Source organism: Phlebotomus papatasi, chromosome 1, assembly GCF_024763615.1.
Source record: "Phlebotomus papatasi isolate M1 chromosome 1, Ppap_2.1, whole genome shotgun sequence".
Lineage (NCBI taxonomy): Eukaryota > Metazoa > Arthropoda > Insecta > Diptera > Psychodidae > Phlebotomus > Phlebotomus papatasi.
In genome coordinates, this window is record NC_077222.1 from 21,014,090 (window position 1) to 21,028,887 (window position 14,798).

At 32.4% G+C, this 14,798-nt stretch overlaps 1 protein-coding gene across 1 annotated transcript in view; it reads left to right on the forward strand.

Moving 5' to 3' along the window:
• Positions 1 to 4,701: 4,701 nt before the first annotated feature.
• The window catches only part of LOC129798187 (uncharacterized), a 33,917-nt gene continuing 23,820 nt past the window's right edge, over positions 4,702 to 14,798 (forward strand). The window contains exons 1-2 of the mRNA XM_055841210.1: positions 4,702 to 5,420; positions 5,727 to 5,883. Coding sequence (XP_055697185.1) covers positions 5,800 to 5,883 — 84 coding nt within the window. The 5' untranslated portion in view covers positions 4,702 to 5,420; positions 5,727 to 5,799. The remainder of the gene's footprint in view (positions 5,421 to 5,726; positions 5,884 to 14,798) is intronic.

Genomic DNA, 14,798 nt, shown 5'->3' on the forward strand with positions numbered 1-14,798 from the left:
TTTAAATCCTTTTAGAACAATAAGACATCTAAAGAAGCTAAAGAACCTATCTATTTATTTGTTTTTAAATAATGTTATTTGCAGATTTTTGACACAAATTTTAGAATAAATAAAAACGATTTCTTATTTTGATGAAAGTATTATAACAGAAATAGGTTTATCTTTAGGGAAATAAAATGGTTCTATTCTTTGGATAAAAAATATTTTCTGTTTTACAGTAATTTTCCGAAATTCCAAGTAAGTAAAGGTAAGTTCATGGAAATTTTCCCTTGTAGTAAATACCCGTATCAATCAATTTTTGTCTCTTCCCAAGTTACAAAATATAGTCGTTTTAACGTTATTTTTTTTCGGGTGGTCATAAATTCGAAATGGAGATGATTTTTAAGGCATAAAGATAGTTAAACACAACGAAAAACTTTTAAAAATTTTAATTTTGAAATTTAAAAAAAAAGTTTTATAATGATAGTACAGTGCCCGCTCTCTAATCCGGATCGTCGTAATCCGGACGAGTTATCGACGGTTACCTTTAAAATCATTTTGAGGTTATGTATGCATGTGTGTTCAGCAATGAGAATTTATTATCCTGTGAAGTTTTTGTTCAATAAATGAAGTATAATAGCATAGAATTCTCTAATTTTGTCTTTTTAAACTTCTTTAAAACTTTTATTCTAATTCTCGGAAAAAAACCTTGTATTATATTTTCAAGACGTTGAACAAATTCAAAAAATCCATCCGGATTACGAAGCGGACATCTGTCAAATTGTCTCCCAATCATCCGGATTACGAAGCGGGCACTGTATAACGTTAGTTTACCGTCATTTTTTGACCTTTTTTACGCATCTTGCGGGGTATGCGAGTCAATTTCTCTCGTCCACTGAAGAGCTCGTGGGTGCGAGTGAGAGTTTTAAAAATTGGCCCTCAGTTCTAATCGGTTATGAACCGGTAAAGATTCGATTAATAACCGATAATTAATTTTTAATCTGAAACCAAATTGTATTAGGGGAGGTCCGTCATGTTTTCAGACATTTTTTTTAATCATTTATCATTGAAATAATCATTTACCATTATTCATTATCTTGAAATTTCTTATAACACTTGACTCTATTGAAATAACTCGATTAGTATTTTATCATATTTATTAAAATAATCAAAAGAATAATCCACCGCGTCTCAAACTACCCGAGTCTTAAACCTGCAGGATCTTCCCTACTCCTTAGCTATTTTAGGCAAGGATTTGTGTGATTTATAAATCGGTTTAAATCGGTTTTGAACCGGTAATCAATCGTTTATGAACTGATGAGTAATTTTTGTCAGAAAATCAATTTTATTACTCTTAAAACTGTTTTGTCGGATTTTTGCCACTCCTGTAATACAATCGAAAATTAAGTGTATCGTTTTAAACCGATTATCGTTTTTTTTTTGTAAAAGCTTCTTTTCTTGAACTTTTTTTGATAAAATGTAAAAAAAATTGTTTTTTCAAAAATCCGATTCTCAAAAATTTTGATTTTTTACTATTGATTAGTAAGATTGAGTATTACATTTCCTGAAAAGATAGTTTTCCACACTTTTGCACTTATGTTTTTTTTTAATAATTTATATTTTGCAATATTTTTGAAATTGAATAAAACCGGTTAAAATGTTCAGGGAATAGACTACTCCATAATATTTATGAACAGTTAAAAAAATCAAAATTTTTTTAACTCGCGTTTTTAAATTTATTTATTTATTTTTAAATCGTTTAACCCTTTTAAGGACGATTGGGTCACCGGTGACCCAAAAATGAAATTTTTCCTACGTCCTCCTAAAGTTTTTTGCTCTAAAAACTCAGAAAAAATGATTTTTCTGACCCTCAATTTTTGACCCTCTCGTCTTTAAAGGGTTAAAGAAAAATGTTTTTGATTGACGAAGAAAAAAACAGCATGCGCAGCAAACCAATTTCACATTTTTTTGATCAAAAATATCTTCACTTAGAAATCAATCGAGGTCCTTCAAAAAATTTCTAGATTTGGGTATTCTTAAAGTTTGTAATTATCTCCAAAAGTTAGATTTTGATCTGTTCTAAATAATACAAAAAAAAAATTGTTGTCCCATTATTTATATTTTTCAGTTCTAAAAGAACAAAAGAGTTAAAACCAAAAAATTACAAAAGCGTTACGAAAGAAGCCATGTCTTCTATGTGCGATCGATGAATGTGAGTCAAGTTTGTGAATTTTCTTCCACCCACAAAAAGTGCCTCTTCAGCCGAAAAGATTTTTACACAAATCTGAACCCTAATAACCCCTCTACCCTCTGTGATAGTAGTTTTTCAGAAAATTGATATTAATTGTGCACAATCGTCTGAAGTATTGCACAGCAAAATTACAGTTTCGGACCTGTTTTTATTTTTTGCTTCCTAAATCTAGGAAAAAAGGATTAGACTCTCAATTTTTTCAGGAAAGATGGGATTTAAGGCTAGCTATTACAATATATAGCCATATGTGTGATTCATAAAGGAATATGGGAGAAATATGAAGTGTTTGAAGGTAGCGTATGTGCGAAAGATCAAAGCCTTCCCCTATTGTAATTTTGTGCACACATTTTTAAAAATCACTTTTCTTGTCCAAATATTACCGGAAAAATTGTGAAATTTTTTATTTGAGATCGTAAAACATAAAATAATTAAACAATTTTATAATAATTAATGTTCATGTAGAAAAAATATATTTTTTTATCCATCAATTGGAAGAAAAGTTGATATTACAAAGATTACAAGCATCGCTTGATCGATATTAGGAGCGTTTTGGTAATACTAGCGCCTATCCTAGTAAGGAAAGTATATCTTTTAGAATAAAGAGTGGTTTCCCCAATATTCTTTCGAAGGCAAACTATAAGATACCACTATCGCCACTATCTAATACAGTGGCCGCTCTCTAATCCGAATCGCCGTAATCCGGACGAGTTATCGACGGTTACATTTAAAATCTTTTTGAGGTTATTTAGGCACGAATATTCAGCAATGAAAATGAATTATTCTGTGATCTTTTTGTTTAATAAATGAAGTATAATAGCATCAGGGTGGAGCATTCTCATACATTTTCTGTACAAAAGTATGGTATATTTTTAAGTGATTTTTTAGTTTTGGTATAAAACCAAATTCGTCGGTTCCGAAGAAGACTATTGTAAGTCCAAAATGTAAACTTTACAGGAAAGAGGTTTAAAGTTTGACAGCTAAAATTTATTTTCATTAATTTCACTGCAATTAGTATACTTTCAGTTTTTGAAACTATTTTATTATACTTACGCATTGAATTTCTGCTAGTTAACACTACTTTTAAATTAATTATAGCAAAATTGTGGGCAAAAGACTCAATAATTGGGCACGCTGATTTTCAGTTTTTTTCTTGTAACTTTTGCAGGAATATCTTAATCAACATAAAATTTTGTGGGGATGTAGATCTAAGGTTTCTGCATCCAATGATGCCATCTTTTTATACTATTGTAAGTAGACTTACAATAGTCTTCTTCGGAACCGACGAAATGCAATCATTTTAAAACTTTGCTGCCCTGGCCTCCCCTATTATAATTTGTTTTTTTTTCAAGCTCTTAGAGTGATTTGAACTGAATATAAGGTAAGGGGCTGTATGTCGGCCACTTAAGGATGGGTTTTATGAAAAACTTATGTAAAAGGACATTTAATTTGCCTGTTTTGATCAAATTTTCACCCTAAGTTGTAGTATAGATCTTTGTCCATCTGATTGTACACTTTATTTGGAGATAAAATAATTTTAGATTATTAAAAAATTAAAATGTTTTAAAAATGTAGAGTGTTCCTCAATTCGGCCACTTCAATATAAGCGTTTCTCTACTCGGCCACCTGGGGTTCCTCTAGTCGGCCACCCATTTTTCAAATTTTAAAAGCCCGTAACGTTTTTACGGACTAGAAAAGGATATTGAGAAAGAAAGAAAGAAAACCTTTAAAGAATAGTAATTTTAAGAAAACAAAAAATTGTAAGGGAAAAATTCTTTTTATTCTTTTATTTAGCCGGCCGAATTGAGGAACATGGCTTTAAAATTTCACACCTTCACATTTAAGACAGAAAATTAATATTTTTATCAATAATGAAAATAAATTTATTGCACAGTGAGTTAGTTAAAGTTCTCAACTTGCGGTTTGACTCAAAATTTGACTGCTAAAGTAATCTCTACAGGTAATAAATCGAATAACTCTTTGTGAAAAAATGTCGTGAATATTATAAAGAACATCAAAATATGCTGAAAAATGACGAATATTGCTTAAGGTAAATTTGAATCCTCTGACTCTTAATAATTTTTTTTAATGTTTTGTGTCTAATTTCATTTGTATTCTCGGTCATTTGTGTTATTTATACAATTATTGACCTTATGATGTTATAAAACTCCTGGAATATTAGTGCAAAATTATATAATATGAATAAATAATTCCACCGGCCGACTTGAAGAACACATAGTGGCCGACTTGTTAAACGGCCGACTAGAGAGTACCTTACCTTACTAAAAGCTTTTCCAGATTTGGCGTAAGAAAAAAAAAACTATAATAATTTTAGAAAAAAAATGTTTTTATTAGTAATATTTTTTTGTGAGGTCATTCCGAATTTTCAAAAGCGCGCTAAAAATTCATGCAGCAAAATTCCGTAAGATGGCTAATGAGAATGAAGTTGGCTTCGATAAAAAATTTCCGGAGAATTTTAGCTGTCAGATCGCTGCCATTTTCGCTGCGTATTTTTGTCATTTGATTTTGTGTGTGAAAAAAATTGCAAAATTCACCCATAAATCCCCCAAATTGGCTATTTATTTGTTAAGTGTGGTGTCCCTTGGCATCTTAAGATTAGCCCTGGTGCATGAGTTAGTGGAAAAAATTGCAGATTGCGTGGAAAATCGTGTTGGCGTCTTGTAGCGGTGATTGTGTAACTGTGGTAGTGAAACCCCGTTTTCCATCAGTGAACTCCCGTGAAAAATCTCACCCAGCACTTTTCCTGCTTGGAATATGCGTAGCTGATTATCAATAAACATCGCCCAATTCATCACCCTTTGATTGTCAGTGCAAAAATTCGACCTCTGTCAATGACAAAGCCGTAATTTTGGGAGGTTTTTCTGTGGCGGATGGGGCACAAAGATTAATTGGCAGCTGTCAAAAAAATCACACTGCAAAAGCCTTCTTGACACTCCATCGCAGATTTCTGCAAATACCCCAAGATTTTCCAGGGATAGACTGCCCTTTGTCGTGGAGTAGGAACTGCAGGGGTATCTGTAGGGGTTAAGGAAGGGATTTACTGGAGATTTTGGGCGGGAAGGTTGGCAGAATCCGGGAGATTGTTGTGTCAGTGAGACTCCGCCCCAGACCGAGAAGCAAATCAACAAGAATGAGTTGCTAGCTGCGATTCCTCGCAAAAAGGCAGAAAGAGGTAATTGCGAGTTATTGATTTCCTCCGACAGTCCGTTGCATTGCGCTGCGGGAAGAGAATGAAATGAGGAAATAACAATGGGCTTGTTGGAAAAAGCTCAAAAAAACAATAGAAACAAAATACACACTTGAGTTCCCTTTCACTGGGCCCCAAACCACATTCAGAGACTTTTTCTCTGTGTTGTTGTGGGGAAAGAATGTGGGATTCTGCGGAGGTTGATCATTTTGTGCCTCTGTGGCATTTTCTTTTTCTCGGCTTCTTTTTTCACTTACACGGGACTTTTTTCTTGCTCCCCTTTCCACCCAGACTCGAGAGAACTCCCTCCCCAGAGACTTGTCAGCTTCCTCTCGCCAACGCAGCGGAAAAGCTAAGAGTGGTCATGTCATGTCAGCAAGCTGCAGAACTTCCCGATGATCCGTACACTTTCACGGAACCACCAGCAACAACCATCTTCACAACTCCGGTGAGTAACTATCTTTCAAGTCTCTTTACACGATTCCATTCCCAATTGCTTTCAATTCAGATCAGTGGCATAACTATTATTCCCTTACTGACGTTCTTCAAAGTACAGTAGACTCTCACTCAATCGGCTCTTTCTCAATCGGGCGTCAAATTTTGTTGACAGTTTTCACGCTTAATTATGAAGCTAATTCACTCAAATTCGCTGTAGTTCTTCCTATTTTATCGTGATTCTTTATAAATGAGCACTTTTTGTGGAATTTACAAAGGCTTTGACGCTCAATTCTATCGCTAAACCGGATGACATTTCGCCCCATATTGCCGATTGAGAGAGAGTCTACTGTATCAGATCACATGAATTCTGGGAAGAACCCTGGAGAATTCGTGAATGACATTGCTAGCAGTTGTCTTTGCCTAATCTCTTTAATTTCATTTAAATAAAATCCATTTGGGATTATTGAAATCGAAACTAAAAAGACTCCTTTAATCCTTTGTTAAGTTCATAAGCCCCCTTCTACAGATTCCCAGAATTTATATTTCGCTAAATATCTTTTAGAATGCAATGGATGGAAGAGAAAAGATCAATCATTCGATTTCTTTTTAGCTAAATTTATAATAAAATCAAAATTAACCCTTTAAGAACGAGAAGAAATTTAGTTAGGGTAAGTGTGCCAAATTCCGGCCAGCTTGCAATTTCGGCCACCTTTTTTGTTCCTCGAATTTCCATGAATTTTTAGTTTTTTACATACTCTAGAGATTATACAATGCAAAAGAATAACAAAAATGTAACTTTGACAAACGAGATGACGTTGAAAATTACATTCCCGAAGGGCAAGGAACTATGAGAATGAAAGTGGCCGAAATAGGGCACCAAAACTATGTCTACATTTTTATTCATTTTAAAATGTATTAAGAATGATTTTAGAGTAAATATAGACGATAAACTGTCTACAAGATTCCAAGCAACACTTATAAAAAAGTAACAAAATATTCAATTTGTATTAAAGATATTAGGGTGGAATCACCACTTCTCGCCAGTGCCCCACTTTTCGCCACTTATATTGAAATCGCTATTTTTCGCGATTTGTGAAATAAATGAGCCGCAAAATTCTTTGTATTTTTACTGCTGCTACGTATAGAGTCGAAAAATAATTGTTATTCGTTTTGGATTCACGATTTTGAGGATTTTTTAAAGTAATATTTTAAGCAAGTGCTTCGAATCCAATATTTCTTACCAAATATACTACGTGTCATCAAATTTTTATCAAGCAAAATATATCTTTTTAAATAAATAATTTGTCTATTGAATATTTAATTACACTTGTGGAATACATGAAATTTGTATTTAGTTAATTAATATTTCATTTTATATTACTTTTATATAAAAATTAGGCATGGCGAGAAGTGGTTATATTCTGGAATTGATTTTACCACCTGTCGCCATCTCTTTTCAATAGGCGACGCTAACTTCACTTCGTACATTCTCAGTTGTCAAATTTGCATTGTTTACTTTCTGAAATAGACCTATAATTTGATATCTCAAATAAAAGTGAAGAAAAATCGTTTAGTGAGTAGTAATAATGTGATCATCATGAAAAAGAAATGCTGAATGTATTCTTTTTAAAACATTACGTAAAATAATCGAGTTTGGACCTTTTCAAGTGGGTGGCGAGAAGTGGTTACAAAACTGGCGAAAAGTGGCGACGAAGTGGTTATTTTTGCATTGTTAATAAAAATCAGTTTTTTAAGTAGTCCAGCGTTAAATTCTAGGACTATTGTTTTCACGAATCTAGAGCCAATACATCTAAGTAACTTTGTGTCAAATTTGAATTATCTTGTAATAAAAGTTCAAAAGTTGTAATAAAATTAACTCCTCTTTTTCCTAAACATGGCGATAAGTGGTTACTCCACCCTACATTTCAAACTTGAGACTTTGGCGCTTGCATGCAACTATGCCGATATTTGGCACACTTACCCTAATAGCTAAAAAAGGCAATTTTCCTAGATGGCGCTTTAGTAGCCTTCACGGGGCTAGTAACCAAAAGGCCCTTGGTTTGATTCTCTTAACAAGCGTTCGAGCCTTTAGGACACTGAGAGAAAAAAAAAAGATTAAAATTTAATTTTTTCTTCATAATTTCAAGTCTTTTTAGGGCTTAAAAATATTAAGATTTTTTTATTCTTAATATTAGTCCTGTAAAGAATAAAATTAAGTCGGAATTAAAAATAAGATTTTTTCGAATAACTTTAAATCTGTTTTTTTTTAGAAGTTAGCAAATTAAATTTAAGACCGCAGAAGATTAATTTCAAGATTTATTTCAACTGATTTTAAGAATAAATATGAAAAAAGTCAGAATTTTAAGATTTTTTTTTTAATTAAAAATAAGTCTGTCACTGTTTTCAAAATTCACTTATTCTACCCAGCGAGCACAATGATATGCTGAAAATGCTAACTCTTTTACCTAACTGTGCTCGCTGAGTAACAGCTCCTGGGATATCCTTTTTGAACTTCTCACGGTCTGAGAAAATCGAAATATTCAGCAAAAGAAGCAGGATACAATTTGCGTATGAGTCTGAAACAAATAAAAAGAAATTGAATTTTAGGATAAAAGAATACAATAAAATGATCGTAGTATTACCTTCTGTTATAAGGAGATCATAGATTTTCTTCAATAGTCGCTTATTGGATTTATCTTTACTATCAATCGCCATGATGAACAGGAGCCTAGTGACAATCCAAGCAAAATTGCTTATAAATTATGCACTTTCACTGACGTTTGGGTTTTCAGTCTTAAAAAACCATCATCTGAAATGGTTGAAACTTCATTAAAAATATCTAACAAATGTGATGACTATAAAAAAGACAATTTGTAAGAAAGTATGAATTGATAAAAATATTTCTGATTGCAACAGAAAAGCGTTAAATATAGGGCAGAGTAAATATTTATCCAATAAAATAAATGGAATTTTGAAGTATCAAAAACCTATTCTATTCCATGGGAAAGTCCTATAACTGGTACTCTTAGACCTTTTAACGCATCTTGCATACATATACACAAACTGAAAGTTATTGATCTTCTTTTACTAACTAAGATAAGATAAGTAAGATACCTAAGGCCGTAGCGGTTCCTATATGCTTCTCCTCTTTGAGCTACTAAGAGGGGAGGAGATGGGAAAGAGAAGACATTACAGTACATACCTTACCTTAAAATAACTTAACAAGCCTCAGGTTCATCTTGTACCGCGAAATTTAAATCCTCCAAATATATTTATTAACTTTTTCCGGACCACAACATATCCAGCGAACGAATTTCACTAAAACTTACTTTATAAGTATAGTCCCATTTGTATAGTCCCAACTTGTTGCATTCAACCGGGGCATTAACCAAATAAATATTCTATTCTATTCTAGGGTAAGTTGCATAAATTGGAACAATTTCCAGAGGCTCGAACTTTGATACAAGATTAAAGACATTATAAATACATTTTTCCCTGATGACATACATAAATGTGCTCCTTGATTCTTCTAGAATATTACCGTTTCATGGAAATTCTTGAAAAACAGTTTGAAAAGTTCTTAAATACAAGAAAAATACGTGAGTGCAAAACAATATAATTTGGACAGGGTGGGACAAGTTGGACGTTGGAATTTGGACAATGCGTAGGGGAAGGTTGTGCAAGTTTCAAGATTTTTTACTGAATGCCATACACACTGAATCAATTGTACCACTAGGGTAAAGTGTATAATTAAAAAGTAAAAAACATTAAGGCTTAGATATATATTATTTATTAAATCTTTTTCTTGGATATTTTAATTTTCTTGCTTTGCTCCTTTTCTTCTTTTATTTTGAACCTTTCTTCCTGTTTCTGAAGTCTAATTCTTTTTTTTTTCTTGCATAGCCTCTTCTTTTAGTTTTCTTTAATCATACGAATTGTCACAAAGAACTTCAAACATGAATTTAAAAACTCCATAGAATAATAATAGATACCTGCCCACCTTTGGGCGAAAGCATTACACCCGTTTCGTCAAGATTAAAGACTCGATCAGGAGGAAGTTCCAGAAGATTTTTGGATTTTAAATATTCATGAGTTTTCTCAAACCACTCAGTGGTAATACCAGCTCTTTGGGTTGTATATGCTTCTGGTGTACGAAGTCTCAATTCTGGGTATCTGTTCAAAAAGCTCTTGAACCAAGAGTATCCTGGCCTTCCATCGGTGAACTCGTTGACAATCTTGAACTTCTTACAAATAATTTGCACAGTGTTGAGGACTTGATCTTTTGTTATAGGATGCCACTTGTCACTGCATCCTAAAATCCATTCAACGAGCTCATCTTCTATATCTTTTGGCAGCGTAGGAGGCCTTCCCCCAGAGCATTCTTCCGGACATTTCCCGGTCAGCTTATTAAAAAGTGTTGTTCTTGGCACCCCAAATAATACTGACACCTGACTTAGTGACTTTCCTTGACGAAAAGCTTCCAGTGCTTTGTTCACTTGGTCTAGAGTATAGGATTTGTACTTTTTCAATTTATTTGCCTTTTTACCCATCTGAAATAAAAAGAAAACCCCTGCAATACAATCGTATCTCCGGATGTCCAACTTGTCACTTTTGCTCACGCTTCAAATAAGCACTTTTTCTTCATACAGTTAGTAATTATATCAAATAAAACCATTACGTACCGTTAACTATCGAGATTAAACACTTTATTCCACTAAAATTTGCCAGAAATATTGAGAAATGTCAACAGAACCGAAAAACCAAAGTCACTCTTCTTGTGTTTTTATTAGGAAAAAATGGCCGATCGATGTATTTTTTCGACGGTGAAAAGTTACACTGTCAATTGAGGTGAGAATTTTATACGTTAAATCTTATTCATATGAATGGATTTTCACTTTATTTGCAGCACAAGGAACCAAATAATTAAACTATAACATAGAAAAATATACTAATTAAAATTTAGTACTGTATTTATCAAGAAAAAATTGCCTGTCCAACTTGTCCCAGCGAAATTTTCCAACTTTTGCCATTGTCCAACTTGTACCAATTTACCCTATTATTGTAAGTCTTAGTGGTCAAATATGATACTTTTACAGAGAAAGAATTTTTTCCTCCTCTGGGAAATTGGAAAACTCATGGGTACTCTCGTCCCCAAAAGAACGAAAAGGAGACAAACTTCAATTTTACCAAAGTCAATATTATCGATTTTGTAAACTATTTGTGCGTGTCAAAGGACTCCTGTACGATGGTGATAACTAAAACAAGGTGAATTATTGACCAGTATCTTGTGGGATGTCCAGGAAATGCTAAAAAAGACACCCAGCTCCTGCTTGTAAACAGATTTCTCATAATATTTTACACATAATACTTTAAAACACATTTCTTTCAACACGATGTTATTGTAGACTCATTAAGCTTTCTCAAGAGCCAAAAAAAAAACACTTCCTGGACAATCAGAATTCACCAAAATCCATAAGAATAGGAAAAACTTCCTTGAAAGCAATCTCCCTCGCTGCCAAATGTCAAAATTATTGGCCATATTGGCAAAAATGTCGCTCCCGCTTGGAATTTTCTTACAAAGTTGGTGTCAAAAAGCAAATGGCGGGTATTGGCGGGAGAACCTTACATTTGACCTCTGGATTTTTGAAGACGAGCGTACCCATAAAGTTTGAACAAGTTTTTTGAACATTTAAGAAATAATTGTTTTTTGAATTTATGCAATCTGTAATTGTTAGTTATCAATTATCATACTTATTGGCCCCGAGAGGTTTTTCCTTATTCTGGTCTAGAAATATCAAAAAAAAAAAATCACAATATCTCCAAGGAAGCAGAAAATCGAAAATTCACGATTTTTGACCAAAAATATCTAAGCTCAGGAGTTAATTGGGATCCTGCAAAAAATATCCTAGATTTGGACATCCTTATAGTTTGTAATCATCCACAAGAATCGGATTTTTATCGATTCTGAATAGTCTAAAAAAATTATTTTTTCCATGGGTACCCATAGTCCCAAAGGAGACGAAAGAGTTAAAGGACACTTTTGTAGAGAGACTAAATGGTCGCTTAGCTTAGACAATCTCTGATCCGAAAATGAAAGAAATCTTTTGATACATTTTCGAAAAATTTCCAGTAAACAGAGTTTGGGATTATGTTAATAAATGCACTGGTCGTCCTTAAGCGAGAATGTTTAAATTTTACAACTGTATGGGATTTTTCGACATTGACACTGTTGAGAAGTATTAGAAGGTGGAAAGTAGAATGAAGTGAAAAGATGTCAGACCCTTGAATCGATCTTGGAAACATATTCTATCTTTTCTAAATGGCAAAAGACAGTCGAATTATTGTTTTCAAGTTTACGGAAACAATATCATCATTAATGTTAGGGTTTATCCAAAATGGAATTGATCTTTTCCAAGAGAAAATATCACTATTGCAAAATTTTTTCAGCCAGTTTTTAATGGTCCTCCTGAGATCAAGAACCCGATTTAGATAAGCACCCAAATCGGTCTTTTACATTTCCGTAAGTAGTAGGATGCCTGAAAGTTCCCACTGTAGGGCAATTTCCGGGTATAAATACCTCAGTTTCCGAGAAGAAAAAATGGGTATTATAAATCTTGGCAAAATAAAATTGATTTAAATTTATGTATAAAATATAAAGTATTCATATTCACTGATTCATATTTGTACTGAATGATATATGATTATTGTTTTTTTTTTCTTAAATTCATTAAATTGTACAAATTATGTAACGGCCTATACGACTAATGATTCGGGATTTTCTGCCGACTTGCCCGTTGAAGTCTGTTGTGAAGTCGGCGGCAGCCGCAGATGATAAAAGAGAAATAAATTATTATTATTATTATTATTATTTCTAAATTTTTGAAAGATAAAAGAATAATTAAAAAAAAAAAATTTTACAAAATTTTATTTTCAGATTCGTAAATAAAAGTTTTGGTCATATCCTTTATAATTTACCCAATTTTAAACAAGCTTATATCATTTTGTAGGAAATTGCCCGATTATAGGCTATTAAATAATGGTGATTATAAACTAGAAAACATTTAAAGTTAATGTAATTATCAAATGTTCATTAAATATGCTTTATAAGAATACCAAACGCTTCAAAAAAAAAAAAAAACTGAAAAGTTGACTTCTGATTCCCATTGTAAAAAATCCTTCAAATAATCCTGAATGTTAAACGAATTAAAAAGAAACATCTATAAAAACAATATTCGTAATTTATTACACTGTGTTTGTTTAGTCCAATAAAACCTGCAGAAACAAAGTACATATATGATAAAAATCGCGAAAATGTGTGAAAATAAACACTGGGCTTTTTTTCTTCAATTTCACGTTCAGTGTTGCAAAAATACGCAATTTTCAGAATGGAGAACACAAAAGGCACAAAATCAGAATTGTAAATCTGAATCCTATGAAAATGCAGTTAAGTTCAAAATGCCAAATATTTATTCAAACCATTGTTGATTAGGTTGTTTTAACTCCCAGTGGGAGAGATTCTAAGCAGTTTTCGATAGAAATTCTAATGGAAACTATGCACAACCTTTAGATGAAACTAAATTGATCTGGTATTTAATAACTTAATTTCCATTTATCGCAAATTCTTGTATATTTGCATTAATTAAAAATCTTGCCGCGGGAAATGCGTGAAATTGTGATATAATTGATGACAAATTAGTATTCGTGATTCACTGAATTCACCTATTCTTTTAGCTTCGGTGTATTTAAGTATCATCGATATGGGATTGGTGACTCATCCTAATTTTAATATTACCGATTATCTGCGTCATGATTATTTGCTTATTTCAACCTTTAGGACAAAAATCGCATCTCTGATCGGCAAGAATGGAAAAATTTGTTGAGAATGATTTGCAGAATTTGCAAAATGAAGGAAAATGTCAGAGTGATACAGTACAAGTCACAAGTCTTTCTTACGAAACTGAGTGTAAAATTTACAATTTGCAATAACTTTGTTAGATCAGAGCTTTTGAATTTATTTAATTATTTAGTTGTACCATAAATTGCATTCAATCTCTAATACAAACCTAATCTACTTTTTTCTTTGAATATATTCTTATGAAATATTATTCTCTGTCATTATTTTGCCTCAGAATTCAGTTGGAAAATTGCATTGAAACCATAAAAAAATCCATTGGACTGGATTTCTAACAATTCGAAGAGGCATTTCGTATTTAGTATGATGCAGTATCACTGCTTGTACTGCCACCATTACGAGCATTTTTTGTACTTTTACAAACATTTGTTCGTAAATATTCGTAAACACACGAAAAATATTCGTAAAATTTTGTCATTTGTTCGTAAATGTTCGTAAAATGTTCGTCAGGCAAACAAAAATTTACGAACAAATGACGAATGAGTCTTCTTTTATTGCCTAATTTTATTAATTGAATACAATTAATACAAATATTATTATAGGGGAAAGTACTTTCCCTTCGAACATTCATGCCTTCAAATGATGTGAAATTTCTTTTATTTTTTATTAGTTTTTAAACTAACTAATATTTAATAAAAATGTGCATGTCTCATAGGAAAAATAAGAGAAAATTCACATTATTTGAGGGCATGAACGTTCGAAAGGAGAGTACTTTCCCCTAGTAAGTCAAATTCTAACGTGAAAACAATACATGCAATTCTGTGTTCTATCTGACTTTTACCAAAGTTAGAGGGTGGTAGATTGCGATTTGTTGCCATTTGGGGAATCCTTCCTCTTCATATTTACCATTATTATCTAACCTCTAAGAACATTTTTTTTATTTATTTTAACTTTTTTTAAATTTTGGAAATTTGGTAAACAATGATGTCCTTGAATTATTATTTTTAACTTTTTATTTAAGGTCAAATGTCAAACAAACTTTAGAGAGCGTTTTCTTATCCGATTGGGACAAG